Source organism: Melopsittacus undulatus, chromosome 4, assembly GCF_012275295.1.
Source record: "Melopsittacus undulatus isolate bMelUnd1 chromosome 4, bMelUnd1.mat.Z, whole genome shotgun sequence".
Lineage (NCBI taxonomy): Eukaryota > Metazoa > Chordata > Aves > Psittaciformes > Psittaculidae > Melopsittacus > Melopsittacus undulatus.
In genome coordinates this window covers 30,642,596-30,662,373 of record NC_047530.1, presented here as the reverse complement: position 1 = coordinate 30,662,373, position 19,778 = coordinate 30,642,596, and the positions used below count along the sequence as shown (strand labels likewise).

Sequence of the window (19,778 nt, the reverse complement as noted above, 5' to 3'; positions counted from 1 at the left end):
TTAAAGTCTCTGATAAGGCTTTAAAAAGGACCCACGTTATTTGGATCTATAGACCGTATTTTTTTATTCCTAAACATTTAGTTTTTCCTTTTTAGAAAGATGGAAAAAACCAAGCGGTTTTTCCCTTATTTGCCACAAGAACTTTCTTGAATTTACCTTCCCCATATTTAACTCTACAAGTGTGATACATTTTGGAATCAATGTATAAAAAAGCTAGTTGCAGAGACATTAAGTATCTGTTAACAAAAGTAGTTGATGTTTACCTGCCACTAATCTGTGGCAGTACTCCAAGGGTACTCTTGTCAAATTTAGTTTATTAGCCTCATTGAAAACTAAAGAAGCTGTATAGGTGATTGATTTGAAGCAGAAAATATCTTCAGCAGCGAACAAGCAATTAACAGAAAATGTCCCTTTTAAAACTGTGTGTTTCTTCCTGAATGCTACTCTCATTCTTTCTGCATATAATATATTCACATCTGCAGAACATGTGGTTACATATGGTGGCCGTAGCTCCTATCAGTTGTATTGTAATTAGTGCCTCAAAGGTTCAGGCCATTTGTTTGATACCTTTTTCTGTCTGGCTAAAGTCAAATGGACTGATTTTTCAGTCCCTGATTGAGCAAAGGATGTGGTAAGTAAGGGGAGGTAGGCAGCATGCATGTTTTTGTGTCTGTACCTATATCCTTGTCTGTGTTACTTGCTGAAGTAACTTACTGACTTCCACTCAGCTGTTTACATGTGCATTAACTCTTTTCAAGGAGGATTTCTTTATCTCTTGCTTGGCTGGTTTCACAGTTCCTTGCTTTTACAGCTGATCTAGTCTGAAAATTCGCTAATTTTGGCAACAAGATTGGTACACCACTGGGATTTTTCTGCTCTTATGTTTTTCATATGCCTGCTTTGCCTTTCAATATGCATGAGTGACTCTAGCTCTTGGAATGCACTTAATGGATTAGCTGTTCTAAGCTCTCTATATGACTGGTGCAAGGCAAAAACTGTATTTCCCCAAGAGGTGACAGTAATCCCAATGGGTCATTCTGATATCCAAAGATAGCCTTAACTAGCATACTTACTGTTCTTCCTTTACTCATGAGCACAAGCCATGCTTTACCTGAGAAGAGTCATAGCTAGCATACAGTCCTGGAGGAGGTTTACTTAGTAGTTTGTACTAGTTGGCTTTGATAGTTTTGAACACCAGTGATAAATGCAGAGTCAGTCCATGTGTGTTAAATCTCAGGCTTTATCCTGTAGAGGGCAAAATACAAGAACTCAGTTTTGCAATAATATTCACACTGCTTTGCATTTTACCCAGAAACTCCTGTTAAGCCGTGATATGCTGGTAGAACATGCAGTGAAGTGATGAACCTTGTCTTGACTTACACAAATCCACTTTCCACCTAAACAATTGAATGAAAGAAAATTTTTGTTTCAGGCATCTACATGTGCTTGCAAGATGAGTCACCCATACTTATTTATGATTTGCTTTTTTGCTTCGTAGAGCTCTCATTCATTGGTTCCTTAAATATTTAATCAACACTCAAGGTGTGTTTCAACCTACCATTTTACCTGAACAGTAGGCAAGACTTGAGTTATTGCAGCTTCCATGCACGTGCAAACACAGGCAGGCTCTGTTGGCCGACTGTGTATAATTATTTATCTCAAACATATAAAACTTCTAACCTGTAGCTAATTTTTGAGTGCTTGTCTGTAACTTTTTAGACAAATGCAATTAGAAATAATAGTAATTTAAAATAGCCATATAATAATAATTTAGCATAGGGAGAAAAATATTGAGTTTTAATTACTTAATGATACAGTATAATTTTTTCTTCTTTTGCAAGGCATATTTTAATTCAGCTAATGTTTTTCCAGTAATAATGGCAACTTCATATTGTCAGTACTCTAGTGGAATATGCTGTATAAACCAGCAGCCGTAAAAGAAATTACTTGGTATTTTACGTATCAATTCCCTGAGGAATGAGAGCAAGAACTTTTCATCTGGAACATTCATTTCTAGTTTAAAAAGGGATGAAAATGTTTAATAAAATGAATACACATACTTAAATAATTCCTAGAGATTAACATGTCTGTGGGGTTAATGTACAGAGATGAATGTATTTTAAAGGTTGAATAAATGTCCTCAGATTGCTGTAGTTCTCAGCTGTCTAGAAGAATGTACCACACCAATCCACAAAGTTACTTACATTTTCATACGTTTAGTAGTGCACTTGCAGATTGGGTTCTACTAGAGTATGATATAAATACGTTACGAAACCAAAGAAAAAATCCACAAAGGCCTTTATGTCTCTGTGTCTGTATCAGCCCATTCATATACATGGGTCTGTGTTAAGTTAATGAAAAATGTAGCCAACAGTTAAAACAGGTTTCATTGTGTATGCAGACTTCAGAAGTGTGCTTGCTTATATAAACCCTCTTCTTTCCCATTTGGAAAGGAAATTATTAATGGTTTTCATCAGCCTTATTTGGATTTTTCAACTTTGTGAACTTCATCTATGGCACCTGGGTGCTCACAATATACAAAAACTTTGCACTGTATTATGCAAGATATCAAACTCAATAGCAAACTCAAACACAGAAAATTTACTCATCTTTTCCAATCCTAAGTTTTCTATGATTCTGTGCTCCTCTCTTTACCTGGTGGCATAGATACCAGCTTATCTTCTGTGCTGCATGGGCACTGTGAACAAGGCCTTGGACTGCAGAGTAGTGTAGACTAATAACACTTTCCCCCTTGATCTGACAGTGGTCCATTCACACTGTTCACCTTCTTTTTTTATGTTCTTGACATAAACTTGCTTGTTTTGCCACAGATTTCTGTACTGGGGAGGCTACTTGCTGTTTTTCTATGGTGTGAGCAAGGATTTCTTGCATGTCAAATATACTAACAAACATGTTTTTTTTTTGTTGAGAAACTGGGTGAGAGACCAGTCAAAGGGGTGCTGTCTAAAAAAAATAAAGAGCAAACTTTTGAGCAGAGCACTCTGTTACAATACTGATCTTGGAATTCCTGTGTACTGGTGAATTAGTTCTGAGATGAGAATACTTCAAGGAAGCTAAGGTACAGCTTCAACTACCAGCATACTCTGGTATTCTAAGAATAGAGGTAGTTTTTAATTGCTGTGTGTTGGAGGTGGACTACATCTCAATAGTCTGACTTTGCTGAGCAATTGGAAACCTATGATATTTTCAAGTCACTTAGGACAAAAAAAGAAAAATATTTTGAGTTTGGTTCTGACAAACTTTGTCTCTTTCCTAAGTTGCTGACCAGCAAAGAAGAGAGAAACTGAAAAAGAAGATAGCCAGGTGTGAAGAGGAAATGAGTGTGGGTAAAACTGCCTCCCGAACCAGCTCAAGAGAGAGTGGAAGGCTGCTGGTATCCCCTTTTGGAAAGGTAGATACATTGTTTGGTAGATACCATAGTCTGCTTGCCTACCATAGTAACAGCTGTGCAGCAGCTCCAGTGGGAGGGCTGGCATATTTCAAGCAGCAGAAAATAGACAATGCATGTGCCAACACCAAATGCGTGTCTCAGCCTTCTGACAAAGATGTCAGGTGTCTGGAGAAGTGCTTATGGTAAATTCAAGCTTTAGTTAGCCTTGAATTCACTTGCTTTCATCTCAGCTGAAATTTTATGTCCTTTCTCACTCCAGAGCTTTCTACCATTTCCTAAAGCAGAGCTCCAATTAGCACTAACTATTCTAGTAGAAGAATTGGGAACCTTCTATTTTTTTTTCTGTATCCTAAGTCCTACTTTGGAAGTACATTTCATATCTAACAGTATACTGCATGCTCAGATTGCAGTTATTGAAAGCAAAAATAGTACTTAAGCAATAAATAAGTGCTTTTCTGTCTATTTACATAGGTTCACTTCTTATGGCTGACACTTCATCCAGTTATGTGGTATATATTTCCAAATAATAAATAAATAGCCTAATAACCTACATTCTCTTGTTCATCGCTATAAAGGAGCAATTGCAGCTTAAAGCAGAATGATGTTTACTCTGTTGATTTTTAATAGCAGGTGTTTCATATGTTGTTTAAATATTCATGGACCTGGAGAACATTTCCAGGTAGCACAGAAAACTCACCCTTAATTTCTTTGTGTGACTAGCTTGGTTATTTCTCTAGCCGTCAGGATATATATATAGGTGACAGCTGGAAAACAAATTCTAAGGATGCCTATTAAAGCATATGATAGAGGAGTTTCACCACACAGTAATCATATGATTGCTGTCACTGTTGCCATTAGGAAAAAGCTGATTATACATCTTCTGTCTGTGGAACTGCTCCAAAAATTGTCTTGTTGAATCAGGATATTTGTGGGTTGGAATGAGATTCAGCACAAACTTGAAGCAGTGAGCCTGGTTTCCAAGGAGTTAATGGCAGAGTAGAATGTGGTCCTGTGCTTAGTAAGCATCTTACAACATTCAGGAGTATAAAAAAGGTAAACAAAGGAAAAAAAGTAGAGTTCTCCTGGCTTTGCACTGTTACATTTAACTGTAAGAATACAAAAGTTAAATTACTTTCATAATGCATAATTTCTTGTCTAGTAAAATGTGGCTCTTTTAAAGTGTATATCAATTTGAATGACTTACATAAGCATATATATATGTAAAAATATAATAACCCGTGCAACTCTGACAAGGTCAATGTCTAGATTATAGCCTAATACATGCTAACTCCTTTGATGGATGTACCTGACTTAATGCATTCTGATAGGTCTGGTGCCTTTATTCCATCTTTTTAATTTTTTACACAGCTGCATCTCCTATTTTTTAATACTGCAATCGAGCACAGAAACTGTTTTCAAGTGAGACTGTGCTTTGTGCATGGTAAAACAAAAAAGAAGTAAAAATAATTCCTCTAAGTTATAAATACATGTTACACATTTCTTAAAACATTTGTGATACAGTCAGTGTATTTTATTATACGCTAAGGCAAGTATGAAACTGAACAGCTATAATGTGTCTTGAAGCTGACTTGCCTGCTATTTGACTTTTTTGTACAAGGATTTAAATGCATCAGAAGAGTGATTTCTTTATCTGTTATATCTAGTTATAAATGTAAAACTACTGTAACATGATAATCTGCTATGATATGTAATGAACTGAGAAACTTGCTTCTGTTGTGGTTACCTAGATTTCATTACTGACTCTTTGAAATAGCCATAGATTTTAATCAATGAGAGTATTTTGATCTCAGTGATTAAAATATTCCATCTAGAGCCACAGGTTGGGTCATGCATTTCTGTACTTTTAGCAGAAGACTTAAGTGAGAAGCTAAGGAGCAGGCTAATTTTCAAATGGCACAATGGAGCAGTCTTTGTATGGCATCACTAGCAATAAATTACTTAAGGGACTGATTTGTCTCTCACAGCAAAGTAGGGAAAGCATAAGATGTGGTGAGGACAGCTGTACTTCTCTTCTGCTCCTTTCTTTCAATGAAGTGTAATAATGAAGGTTGACACCAAATGTGAAAGCTAATAAAAATAAGAAGATAAACTATAGATACAGATTCTGAAAGGGCTGCTAACTTCGTGTGTCTTTGTGAATATGTAATTTTTAAGCTTATTTAGGCTGAATGACTTGAGGATTGATAAGGACATTTTTGGGTATCTACTAGTTTATCTGTCATCAAATTACTTATATATGCTCCTTCCTTAATGAATTACTGTTAAGTTTTCCCACAACAGAAAAGGCTGCTTGACAGAGTCTGGAAAATACCAAATATGCATAGAATGCCACTGTTAAGTAGTCCTTCCGACTGCTGCCAGGGATTGAAAGCTGTATCCTAGTGAAATCTCTAGTTTTTTATTTTTTTATTTTTCTGTAAAAAAGATGAGTTGGGTTTCTAAACATTCATCTGAGTCAGCAGGTCAAACTGTATGAAGCTCCATATGACTTCTCTCTGAAGCAAGAAAAGCTGGATTGGGCTGGCCCTGAGTGCAATCTCTGATTTGAGCAAGACTTGGTATTTCATATCCCATATTCAGATAATCCTATTAATGGGCATCAGTGGCTGCTAATGAAATTTTTTAATGAAAGTAACCCATGTTAAAAGTCATTTGGAAGAAGGCTGCTCCACAGCAGGTAACTTTTATCCATACTGGAATATCCATATCCATATTTAATTATCCATACCCATATTTTAACCATATTTGAAATACAGTTGCTATTGCCTTGACCTGTCAAGATCCCTGTCAGCCTGTTCTTTGAGACTTTTTTGATTTCTTAAGAATGACAGTTATGACCATCTGCTTGTGCGTATGAAATACAGACTAAGAAACATCATTAACTGTTTCTAATCTCACTGCTTTTGTATGCAGCACACCTGTGTGGCTATGTGAATTGCCTACTCACATACTTTATATTTCAAGACTTATTACACTGTTATGATATTAATTCTTAAGATGTATTGTGCTTGAATTAGTCCTGTCAGAATGAGAGATGTAACTGACTAAAGAAAGCAGAAGAACCTTCTTAGCACCAAAGAAAGATTTTTTCATCAGGAATACTTAGTACAGATTTCGTTTCAGGCTTCATATGCACATTCAGCAACATCCTTTACTAGTAACATCCCAGTATTTGGTGGAAGTAGGAAAATACCTCATTATACAGTTGTATACCACACACACATGAAAGACAGGAACATAGTTTTGAATGGAAAAATAGATACGTTGATGCCAATATGCAAACTGATTACAGATCTTATTTGTTCATGTGTATGTGTGAATTTTCTCTTTTACCCTTCTCAATTCTTAACTAATTAGCAAATTGTGTAAAGGAGCATGACCACCAGGTCCAAGGAGGTGATCCTGCCCCTCTACTCTGCTCTCATGAAACCTCACTTGGAGTATTGTGTGCAGTTCTGGTGTCCTCCACATAAAAAGGACATGGAACTGTTGGAACAAGTCCAGAGGAGGGCCACAAGGATGATCAGGGGACTGGAGCACCTCCCGTATGAAGACAGGCTGAGAAAGTTGGGGCTGTTCAGCCTGGAGAAGAGAAGGCTGCATGGAGACCTCATAGCAGCCTTCCAGTAGCTGAAGGGGCCTATAAAGATGCTGGGGAGGGACTATTCATTAGGGACTGTAGTGACAGGACAAGGGGTAACAGGTTAAACCTTAAACAGGGGAAGTTTAGATTGGATATAAGGAAGAAATTCTTTACTGTAAGGGTGGTGAGGCACCGGAATGGGTTGCCCAGGGAAGTTGTGAATGCTCCATCCTTGGCGGTGTTCAAGGCCAGGTTGGACAGAGCCTTGGGTGCCATGGTTTAGTGTGAGGTGTCCCCTGCCTATGGCAGGGGGGTTGGAACAAGATGATCTTAAGGTCCTTTCCAACCCTAACTATTCTATGATTCTATGATTCTATGAATTAACTTTTCAGAACATCTATATAGGTGAATTCAGAAAGTTTCCAGTCTCACCTGTTTTCTATAGTGCTGAGCTGCAAGTACTTCATATGCAGACTAGCACTGGCAAGCCTTATTATACTTTTTGCTAACACAGGCATTTGTTTGGCATTGTTATGCATGTTATCAGTTCAGCATTTAATTATGCTGTAGTAGTAACATGAAGTTGGCTCACATGAGACACCCATCAAGAAGGGCTTATTTTGGCACAGCTAAATAAAGAAATCTAAAAAAAAAAAACCCAACAAAACCCAAACTAAAAAGCAAATACCTTTTTTGCATTAGGTATCAGCAGCTATGGACATTTTGGGATACTGGACTATCAGAGATAGGTGTTACTGATGCAGGAGATAATATTGCATGGAATTGTGAAGGAAATAATATAGTATGACAGCAGTGTGATCTGTGACTTAAGTTTGACAGTAAACTATCTGCCTTTTTTTTATATTCCCATAAATTGCATTTACTATGTGCCATAAAATGTATTTTCATAATCTTGGATTTTAATTTAAAATATTCAGTGGTTTTGAATGGGGAAAAAGGGAATAGTGTAGATTGCAAGCAATAAAAGTAGCAGTGTTATGAGAAAATGCAGCATTTATACAGTAAGAGCATAGAAAATCTGCATGTACTTACCTGATATACTATGAATTATATAGGTTAATGCACTATACTATATATTACTATCCTGTACTATATATTAGTAGGTTACAGTGGTTGTCTGGGGTTTTTCCACCTCCCTAACTCTCCCAGTAGAAGACTGTAGAAGTATCACAAGTAGTGATAATCTTGCAGAGTTCTCCCAGGTACTTTCTTCTACAGTTGATTCTGCTGCATTTATTGACATTCCGTCCATTGCTACTGGTGGGAAATGCCATTGGTGGGGAAAATCACACATCCAACTTCAGTCCACATCTTAAGACATCTGATTGTTTTCAAAAAGTGAAGCATTCTTGAGGTTTATATTGGGCTCAGACAGTGAAGCACCACTAGAAATCCACCAAATCCATGCTTTGGTGTTAGTGTCTCAAAATAATTTCAACATGGATTAATTGTAAAATGAGGATGGGTTTCTGGGTGAATCTTCTCAACTGGCAGTTAGGGTTGTATGCCATAAATAATTGCATATGTTTAAGTCATATCATACTGGATCCACTCTTTCTCAGGCTTTCTATAGGGGAGCTATTCCTTCAGTGGCATCAGTAATGTAATGCCTCTACTTAATAGTCTTTAAAGGTTTGATAGAAGCATAATAGAGATGAGTGAAACACAGAAATCATTTTCCCTTTCCCCCAGTTTTCACTGCAGAGCTTTATGGCCTGTACAGGTCTCTCCTATCTTCCTGTTCTTTGTTCAGATGAGGGAGAGACATCAACAGGTTAATCTATGTTTTATCTTTGAACCTAAACTTCAGATTTCTTACAAATCTGGTCCTCTACTGCCCTTAGAAATTGAATTTTCTTCTGAGGAAACACTTGTATACATTCTCTTAAAACTTGCAGCATGTAGGTAATGTTGATGTGAAGCTACATAAGCTGCCTGAGTGTAAGGAAAGTAAAATAATTATTTTTAAAAGTCTAGCTAGTTACAACTGAATTATTTTGGATCTTTTACCTGTTGGGTTTGAATTGGGTTTTCTCAGATGTCATTTTATTTTAGCTGTTATTTTGCTTTGTTTTATAGTGATTGCACAGAACAACATGAGTTTTTCTGGAATAACACAATCATCAGGTTGTCACCCTCACTGTTGCAGGACCTAGGTGTAAGCACTGTCTCTGGGAGCTGTTCTTCTAGGTAGTTTGAGTACACACAATGCAAGTTCTCTCTTCTCCATCGTACGGTTGTGTGTAGCGGAACTTGAATTGCGTAAATAGTTATACATGTTAATGAAATTAGTCAGTTTATTAAAAAATTCATTTGCTGTAGGGTTTCTGGTTCTACATATTCTACATATATGACTCTCTTCAGAGATTGTAAATGTCACACGTACATGTCACTGACTGACAGAATATTCAGTGGATGGCTGCGTCCTAGGCAGGAAAAGAATATACAACAGGTGTCCTGCTAAGATGCTTCCTAACATTTCGGCTCACAATGTACAGCATGTTTACTGGAGCACATACCCTGCCCAGGTGTTTATGCTTTGAAGTTGCAAACTTTTCAAGGTTCTGTCTTTGACAGAAATGAAATTTCTGTTGAATTGTTCTTTCTCATTTGGGGGAAGGGGGATGTCGTGGGTTCAGCAGTAGCAATCATTTTTTCTCCTTCTTGGTAGCTGGTGCAGTGCTGTGTTTTGACTTTTGGACTGAGAACAGTTGCTGATAGCAAGTATGTTTTGAGTTACTGCTCAAATGTTTGGTTTGTCCAAGGCCTTTTCTGAGCTCATGCTCTGCCAGGGAAGAGGGGAGGCCGGGAGGAAGGAGAGACAGGACACCTGACCCAGGCTAGCCAAAGAGGTATTCCATACCATAGCACGTCATACCCTGGATGTAACCGGGAGAGACCTGGAAGGGCTGGAGCTCTGGGGGGATGGAGGAGGTATCGGTCGGTGCTCAGTCGGGCAGGATGGGGTGAGATATGGGTCGGTGGCTGGTGAGATGTTGTATTCTCTTCACTTGTTATTGGCTTTATCATTATTATTTGTAGTAGTAGTAGCAGTAGTGATTTATGTTATACCTTAGCCATTAAACTGTGCTTATCTCAACCCGTGGGGGCTACATTCTTTGGATTCTCCTTCCTAACTCTCTGGGAGTTGGGGGAGCGAGGCGGGGGAGTGAGTGAATGAGCTGTGCGGAGTTTGGTTTTAAACCACGACAGGGGAAAACAACAAACCCTTAAGATGTCACTTAGATTTATTTGTATTCTTGTCTGTCTTGTCTTTGCCATGATCTCATGATACATTTCAGGGATAATGCTGACTTTTTAAGCATTAAGTTTGAATTTTGTTGGGTGGTTGGTTGGTTTTTTTTTCGTTTGGGTTTGGGGTTTTTTTTTTGTGGTTTTTTTTTCCCCAGAAAACAATAAAAATTGCATGGTCTTTTCAAATAATTAATTTTTTAGCCTTTCTGAGACTTAATTTTCAAGTTTGATTTTTAGGTTATCAACTGTTTCTTCATCCCTGGCATTAAAACACTGTTTTTAGTAAGGCTCAGCCCTTCTGAAATGGAATGCCTTGGAAAATTCCCCATCACCTTCCATAGGACAGATATATGTAGCTTTTAGTCTGAACCACACACTGCCTACATCTTACCTTAGCCATACCACCACATACACAAGCATTAAGTATGAAATTGCTTCTGAGAGTTGAGGTACATTTTTAAACTAATGTGTTAAACAAATAAGAAGCAAGAGCAGTAATACCATTTGTGTACCATCACCTGAAATCAAGTATATCTATTCACAAACTGAGCACATTGCTGCTCTGAAACCAGTGTAATTTTACAAAAGTGGCAGGTTTTTACATAGAAAAATACAACCATGTTGGTAACAGTAGTAACTGGGAGTAACAACTTGAGCAAAGCTGATAACTTGAAAAGCAATCAAATCTTGTTTTCATTTTTTCTAGAGTTTCTTGGAAGCAGAAGACAAAGATGGTCTCTTCCCCTGTGCTTGGCAGGCACAATACCTGTCAAAAGCGCTGTCTCCTTACAGTGAGCATGGCTTGGCTCGCTCCAGTCCAGTAACATACGCCAGAAAAGGTTCTCGGAATACATCTAACTCAAGTGTCAGTACATCAAGTACACCAAGAAAACGCTCTGGACTTTCATGCAGTTGTTCCTCTGATAGTTCTGCGAGCATTAGTTGTTCCCAGAGGCGTCAAGGAAGCAACCCCAAAGCACGCAGTGGGGATCTTCTAGACAGCCACTCTAAATTCTTTACTCATAGCCGAAAACCTTTTACTCCACACATCTTAATATCAGATGCTAAATCTTTCCTGTCAGGGTACAGGTATTATAATTCTGCTCAAAGGAAAAGGAAAACTGAAAATCACTGCAAGCAACATGTGGAAGCTCAGACACAGACTGATGTGATCAGGTAGAGAGATTAAAACTGTATTTTGAAACTGCAATTTAGTTGTTATTGTAAGATTGTATCTTCATAAAAGTAACACATTTTGCTCTCACATTTGTATAAACCCAGAATAATTATTCTGAAATTATTCTAGATGTGCCTTAGCAAAAGCTAGAATGGAATTTGATGTTTCTGTTTTTTCACTGGCATATTTTGTTGTCCTCTCTCTGGAGCAACTGGTTTCATCTATATGAATTGGATACAAAGTGCCACTGAATGCTAACTGTAGGATCTCACACTTGCTAGCTTTAATCTTTACACTCTCTCTTTTCTTTGCTTTCTCTGGTCTATAGTTGTGCTTTCTGTCTTCTAAAGAAGTAACCACTTATAAGCATGTGGGTAGTTCCGCACTGTTGCCCCTCTAGTCTCATACTTTCCAAATCACTAATTAATACATCATGCAAACATTTTTTTTAAACTCCTAAATGTGGCTTTTCATTATCGTTTTAATATTTTAATTCAAATGCCTTCAGATGTCCTATGTGAAATACTCTATACTGAATCAATGTCCTGCTCTTGCATTGAACTCCTTAGCAAGTTAAACAGTTTTATTTTAGTTAGTACTATCTCATAAAGGGAAATCTCCCCTTTGTGTCATCAGTGCCTGCGTATCTAACTCTGTCTTTTTCCTAAATCAAAGTGGGAATGTTGTAAGACTGGAATAGTGATATGGAATAGTTACATATTGCAACTATTGATTTTCTGGCTGGGTCATATATTTTCCTGGTGCATTTCTAGTGTATAGGATCACCTCCATTCTTAATTCTGAACAATTATTTTGGGTAGTTCAGCTATCCCCTGTAAATATAGAGCCAGATAATGGATTTCGATCACCTATTTATGACTGTTGTCATCCTTCGAAGTGAAATGTGACTTGGTTTTATTACATGAGTGGAAGTCTGACAGAAATTTTCCAAACTGTCAGGCATTTTGGTATTAGGTCCCATTCTGATTGATGGGAAATTTCCACAGTGGCACTGGTATTCTCATCCTGCATATTTTGAAAGCAGCCTTCTTGGAAATCTAATACATCTCTAAATTTTATAGCTTTCCATCTGCAGACAAAGCGTTCAAGAGAGAAGTTGTGGCTGAGCAGAAGAAGGGCATGTCAAAGGTAATACATCTGTCAGTAATCTGGGTACTCTTACCACACACCCTTCACCATCATTTTGGAGTGTTTACTTCATCTCTACAACAGCAATATACAACTGCTTTAAGTTTCCTTTTCTTCAGTGTCATGAGTTCTGTAAAGGAGAGAGTTTCAGAAGAACAAGTGGAAGCGATAACAAAAAATACTGCAGATGTGAAGAGATAATATCTTACTGTATATGAAATTTAAAAATGAAACAGTTTTTACAGTATCACTTAAATATCTATTAAGGACATAGATAATTGGTACATAATTTTTCATTGGAAGGAGGTACCTCTTTTGCACTATTTTTCTTCATTTTAACATTGGATAACATATTCCAAAATATTGTTGACAGAAGAACTGGAACCAAGGAGTCCCTTCCTTTAAAGAAGCACCCAAATCAGCAGACAGTCAAGTTATCCATGATACTTGTGTCTTGGTCAATATATTTGGAATGACTTAATGAAAAATCTCACCACTTCAGATTCTACCAGCTCCTAGTATTCGTTTGTCGTAGTCACAGAAATGTTTGGATCCATCATTTTGCTTTGAATTGCTCAGTGTTTGTGACACTTGAACTAAGTTTTTTGGTCTTTCAAAAATTGTCTCAGCATGTGGTTTAAGATTACTAAATTTTAAAGATGAGATGGAATAGCAGCATCTTTTGGAGGCAAAGGGAAGCGGGCAGAAGAGCTGAAGTATTTCTCAAGACTTCAAATCTGAAGTTACTTTGTCTTAATTTGTACTAATATTTGGATGAATGAGTTTTATCAGAAGTTAGGTTTCTACTTTGTGGTTTATCTTGTAGCCACTATACAAACAAGTTCTTGAAAAAACAGCCCTGTCAAATATAAGAGAAATACTTGAATAACTGTGGACTTCATTTCTGAATAAAGGCTACAGGGTCAGACTCTTCGTATCTCTAGCTTAATAAGGCAAAATAATTATGCTTTGCTCATTGGAGGGGAGGGGTGGCAGAGAATATGTATTTATAGCTTTACTGAAAATAGGAGAGAGACCACCTGAATTGGTCTGCCTCTGACCTCATTATGAAAAGGTTAAATGGTTGGAAGGCTTCACTTCAGTTTTGTGAAGAACTTCTGGTTTAATTTCAAAACTGTCACAGCTATCATAAAAGTGACAACAGTAAGTCACATAGCTTCACAGTAGCCCTCTCAGAGTACTGTCATGTAGAATGTAGGTCAAGTGGTCAGCAATTTTACTTTCCATCAGTTTTGTGCAAGCAGCTTCAGCGATGTGATTTAGACTGCTGGATCCTGGTTGTGCATACCAAATCTTACTTGTGTTGGTGCCATCGACCCCTTCTGGCTTCTACAGAATTCATCTTTGACATACTTGTCAAGGGAAAAATGTGTCATGAGTCCTGTTGCCCCTCACTAAAATTTTGGATGTCAAAACTGATGACCATTTACAGCTGCCACAGGTCTTAGTTTACACAAAGTTAAAAAAAAAAGACACACATAAAATCTGTAGGGCTGTTTAATCATAGAGCGTTATTAGGTTCATTTTAATGGTAAAATTTGCTGTGTGCTTGCACTTAAGTAAAGATTTTATCTCTGTGTTGTAGGCTGAAGATAGAAGATATACTGTGCATGAGCCTGAGAGAATAGCTGCTTTTCCATACTCCTTTCTCAGGTAATTGATTTAGAACAGGAATTAATATTTGCTTTCTATACTGCTGCTTCTTAGGCCATAAGCCTTCACTATGGATTCTCTCTAGAAATCTCTTCTCACAGGACTTTGCTTTGTATTTTTTGTATCAATGGCCTTTCCCAACTTCAGAATTCATTATTTTCTTATGATAAAGTTCCACCGGGAAGCCAGTTAAGAAAGAGACCTCTGAAATGTATGAGTATTTTCATCAGGAGCGGGAGCGATGGCACATTAATACAGCTGTTAGTTCTGTACATCTGAGCTTATAGATTGTACATTTCTTACACAGTACTACTTACTAGTACTACACAGCACTACTTACAGTGGTACTACTAGTACTACTAACTATATTAGATTTGTATTCCAATTGGTATTTCCTTTCAGGAAAAAGGGTCTCCAGACATCCGGCCTTTTGAATCTTATGATCTGCAAGAACTGCAGATAAGAGCCATTTCCCATATCTTTTTCTGATAATGTAAAGCTTTGTAACAGAATACTGTCTAGAGTACAAGAACAGTGTTGGAAATCAGGCCAGAGCCCAAGGGCTCCCACCTGATTCTCCTCATTGCTGCCCTAATTATGGTGCACATCTTGCTGGTTTGCTCTCTGGTCCTTTCAGGCAAAGGCATTTTCAGCTGAGGAAAATCTGTACTCTGAGTTAAAAAAAAAAAAAAAAAACACTCTTAGGGTAATGGAAGTCTTTATAGCATCTGATGTAACACTGAGGGCTTTGAGATACTAAAGCACTGCATCTAGCGAGGTGTTAAAATACTCTGGAGTCACTATCCTTCAGGCTACTGTGTAATTCAGGAATAAATGTAAGCAGGGGATTTTGCTACTGGAGCAGGGTTTAGGGTATTCTGGTGGATTTTTTTCCCAAGAGGAAGCGGGATAATGGCACAGCATAACTTCAGAAGAAAATGAGATGGAAGGTAATATAAAAGGTATTTAGAATGTCTCTCTCTCACCCTCTGTTTTCTGATTAGAGAGACACCGTTGTATTCTCAGCAGTCTTCTGCAAGGAGGACCATCGAGGCTGAGTAAGTATGCTTAAACTGTTCTGCTAGTTTGCAGCACTAAATTGGAAACTCTTCCTCAAAACTGATGCAGTAAATGAAGACTCAGATAAACTGTTGTTCACAGCAGTGGAATTAACATGATCGAGTTGTTACATAATACCTTAAAATTTCCACATGAATCTAAAATGAAGAAAATTAATTGTAACTTTGGAAGAAAGACAGACTTCTTGCCCAGGGATTACAAATGTTTCCAGTTCTTTTTTGGTCTGTAATCTCTGAAGCAAATACTGACAAAATAAAATACCAAGTTGAACAGCATTCTTACTACATTTCTGCTCTGAAATTTGGTGAGAATTAGAAGAGGTTTAAGTTATTATTATTATTATTCTTTGGGCTTTAGGATGGCTTTGTTCTTGCCTAACTCTAAGGATGTAATATAGGTATCAAAGATCACCTATAGGTAGCTTCCTTTGCTGTAGGGGGAACCAAAATGACAGTCTTCAGGCTAGATAACAAATTTTACCTAACTAAAGTCATGTAAGATACATCCTATTTTTTTTTTCTGCTTATTAAGACTGGAAGATGATTCGCTAGAGCTTGAGTGGATACTTTGGGATATTTAGAAAGAAACTGTGAAAGAGAAACAGCACTGAAATTTTTGCTTCTGGGGTTTCTTCTTTGTTGCTTTCCTAATTGAATTCTGAACTTTTGGAGTATTGCGTTTGGAGCAGTTGGCAGCAACAAGGCTTTAAAAAGCATTAAAATAGAAATTTGTTCAAAGAGGTAAAAGTCACATCTCTCACTAACAAGGATTTTGTGTCTCAAAGAGTTGTTTGAAAGGAAACACAGCTGTCAGATAAGTACTTTCCTGAGCTTACTGGAGGACTAGTAATTTTCAGGTGCAGTGAGATTCTCTAGCACCTTCTTTGGAAGCCTTTACTTAGAGCATCAGACTGCAATTTTACACTTTCTTCCCGATCAGCACCCTTTTCTTTGTGAGTGCAAAGCAAGTTCTGAACATTTTCCAAAATCTGCTGATTTCCTCACTCAGGATCTCTGCTAATTTATACCACAACAGAAAGAGCGTAAACACAAAGCACCACAGTGACCTTTCTCATAGTCTGATATTTTACACAGGGTTCTTATTATTATTCAAACTGAATGAAAGTTTGTCCTGATACAGTTACCTTTTAGAAAAATAGAAGCTGGTGCCAAGAAGTAATACAATCTTATAAATCATATTTCCCATAAAGGTGATTGGACCTACTACATCGTGTAATATGTGTCTCTATTTTAAAGCATTTTTAAAACATGTAACACTGGGTTTTCTATTCTCCCTGCAGAGAAGAGTTTTTATATTTAGCTTTCATTGAAGAAGTAACAAATGAAGTTCTTAGCCTTGGGCTATTTTCTAACAGGTATGTTACAGTTGCTTTCAAACTTGTAGTGCTGGTCAGAAACACACGGACTCAGTAAGAAAAGGAAGCAGCATTTAGTAATCATTTAGGTGTGTTTAAGAATATCTAGATACACAGCCCTGGCTTTTGTTTTGTTTCCTTTTCTCCTTTGCTTTATGTATGAAAGAGGAACTAGGAAAGACCTGTGGGTCATCTACTTTGATCTGCTGCCATGTACCATGAGATACAACCGCTCACCACCCGCTGACCGATACCCAGCCCAACCTGAGCAGTGATCCAGTCCTTCCGGGTAACTGCCCCCAGTTTATATACTGGGCATGACATGCTGTGGTATGGAATACCTCTTTGGCTAGTTGGGTCAGCTGTCCCATCTCTGCTTCCTCCCAGCTTCTCCTCCTCCCTGGCAGAGCATGAGACTCAGAAAGTCCTTGGTCAGAGTAAACATGACTTGGCAACAACTAAAAACATCAGTGTTATCAGCGCTGTTCCTAGGCTGAAAGTCAAAACCACAGTGCTGTACCAGCTACTAAGAATGAGAAAAAAATGACTGCTACTGCTGAACCCAGGACACAGGCATAATTGAAACAATCTTAGTGTTCCTGTTCAGCTAAGAAATTAAAATTAAAAACTAAGGTCATTAATTTATGTAGATAAGAGTTGTTTTTCTTCCTGTGGAATAATTTCATTGTTCGTTTGTAGAATTCTGGAAAAACTGTTTGAGTGTCTTATAGAAGAAAATAAGAACCGGTTGGATGAGGTAGGTGCTGCCCCTTTAATACTTTCCCTCTTTGCATATGTCTTTATAGAATCATAGAATGGTTTGGGTTGGAAGTGATCTTAAAGATCATCTACTTCCAACCCCCTACCATGGGCAAGGACATCTTCTATTAAACCGAGCTGCTCAAAGTCTTGTCAAACCTGGCCTTGAAATAGGAATACTTCCAGAAATAGGGCAGCCATAACTTCTCTGGGCAACCTATTTCAGTGCCTCGCCACCCTCACAGTGAAAAATTTCCTGCTTATATCTAATCTAAATCTACCTTGTCCTATCACTACATGCCCTTGTAAAAACTTGAGTCCTGTTTCCAAAGTACAGTGGCTTCGACCATGCACTGGTGTATTCACCAGTAAAGACAACCAGAATCCTCAGTGGCAAGCATCTCTCCATAAATGGGACTTGCAGATTCACAGATCACAGTAGATCAAGAGTCACAGGCAGAGTCACAAAAAGGGACAATAATCAAATCAGTTTGGAGACACTTGCTGTATAATTCAGTCAGTTATTGCCCGCAGCCTCCCTTTCTTTCTGTCAGAGTTAAACCCCAAGTTCTGTGAAGACAGGCACCTTGGGGCTGGAGGAGTGTCACTCCTTTGTTTCTTCACCCCTTAGAGCAAAATGCGCCATTTGTTGGATGTACTGAAAGCAGACCTTGGCTGCAGCCCAGGCAGTGAAGCAGAACACATCCACACAGGCTGGGAAGCCTTGGACTTGCTGGATCTGCAAGAGTTTGATACAGTGGAAGAGCTTGAAATTATCAGTAAAAGGCAGAGACAAGGAAAAGCTACAAAAAGTGACGAATTCTTTGGGACCATGGACTTATTAAAGGAACCAGAAAAATGTGAATCACCAACATTCAGGGAAAGTTCAAAGGAGACAGAAAGCAAAGATGACTTTTCAGAAGATCTCACTGAAATGATGGATGCTGGGGCAGTGTCTGGTTCTTGTGTGAAATCTGAAGAAGATGGAGGTGGTTTATCCTCACGTGAGCCAACTTTAAACTTGATTACCTGTGACAGTGGTTTGGAAGCCAATGAGGAAATTGATGATCTTGAGGAAAGCTTTGCAAAGGCCCTTCAGATCTCACGAGACTATATGTAATAGTAGCCAAAACTTAGCTGTTAAATAGGGACAGAGCTAATTCTGTGGAGAACTGCCATTTGGTAAATAGTAGTAAATTATTATGTTTATTTTTAGTTTATTTCTGTTTAAATACTGCTAAAATCTCTCTAGCAGGATACTGTTAATTGAGCATTATTCTGTCTCCGAATTAATGTAGACTCTAAAGGGCAGAATGTAAGTTATCAAAAAAATTTTGTCCATTTTGTCTATAATTTTATAACTAAGGATTAACTTCTAAGAATATTAAAATTAGATGTATATTTTTAGAAAGCTGTATTAGTAAGTTATGAAATATTTATTGGTTTTTATTTATAATAAATAAATTTGTTGCTAGTACAATTGTGCGCCTGATAGAAAGATCCGAGATTTTGCTATCTGTAAGAATGCAACTTAACCCCCATCAAAGCATGCCTACATACCTGGAATTGTTTGTCCATCCTGGAAGAGGGCACTGTTGGATGTTCAGTCCCATTGAGGCATGAGGTTCTTATATTTTACAGTTACTGTGAAAGAAAAAAAGTTGATTGTAAGAAACGTTCATTTTCCTTGCATTACCTTGGGTGAGATAAGGAGTGAGTGTGGACAGGCAGCTTTCCAAACAGAAGAATTTCTTTTGGTGCTGGCAGATGATTATTCCTTTTTCAGCCCTCAGCCATGAACCCAATTATCTCACCCCTTGCACCAACAGATAGAAAGAACCATTTTTCATTATTAGCTGCTCTCAATCTTTGCCTAACCTCCTGTCAGCTTTCTGGCCTGAAAAGAACATTTATCTCTAGGTACTGCATATGGTGGCTCTTGAGCTGTTTAGTACGCAGATCATTTGTTTGTTTAATACACAGCTCTTCAGCTGTTTAATCCTCATTGCCCATGATTCAGCTGATGTTTCTGGAAAGTGAAGACTGCAACAGTTTTCAAACTGCACAACACTAGAACACCCAGTTCAGTTTCTTGCATTAATGACAACCTTGGGGTAGCATTCTGCATTAAGCTTTGGTTTTGGGAAGAGATTGACTTGGATACCAATTGACGACTAGGACTATCTAAGTAGAAGACACATCAGGCATCTTCTACAGTAAATGGAGAAAAGAGGGGGTCTATTTTATGATGAAAGTTTAAATTGAAGTTAGC

The 19,778-nt window shown here is 37.8% G+C and overlaps 1 protein-coding gene across 2 annotated transcripts in view; it reads left to right on the top strand.

The window, feature by feature from the left end:
- SPATA7 (spermatogenesis associated 7) overlaps nucleotides 1-18,866 on the top strand; it is a 38,544-nt gene extending 19,678 nt beyond the window's left edge. For both annotated transcript variants that reach the window (XM_034062604.1, XM_034062603.1), the window contains 8 exons: nucleotides 3,279-3,412; nucleotides 10,999-11,468; nucleotides 12,552-12,618; nucleotides 14,225-14,292; nucleotides 15,297-15,350; nucleotides 16,673-16,747; nucleotides 17,447-17,504; nucleotides 18,138-18,866. In XM_034062604.1, the coding sequence (XP_033918495.1) occupies nucleotides 3,279-3,412; nucleotides 10,999-11,468; nucleotides 12,552-12,618; nucleotides 14,225-14,292; nucleotides 15,297-15,350; nucleotides 16,673-16,747; nucleotides 17,447-17,504; nucleotides 18,138-18,626 (1,415 nt within the window). In that variant the 3' untranslated portion in view covers nucleotides 18,627-18,866. The remainder of the gene's footprint in view (nucleotides 1-3,278; nucleotides 3,413-10,998; nucleotides 11,469-12,551; nucleotides 12,619-14,224; nucleotides 14,293-15,296; nucleotides 15,351-16,672; nucleotides 16,748-17,446; nucleotides 17,505-18,137) is intronic.
- The last annotated feature ends 912 nt before the right edge of the window (nucleotides 18,867-19,778 follow it).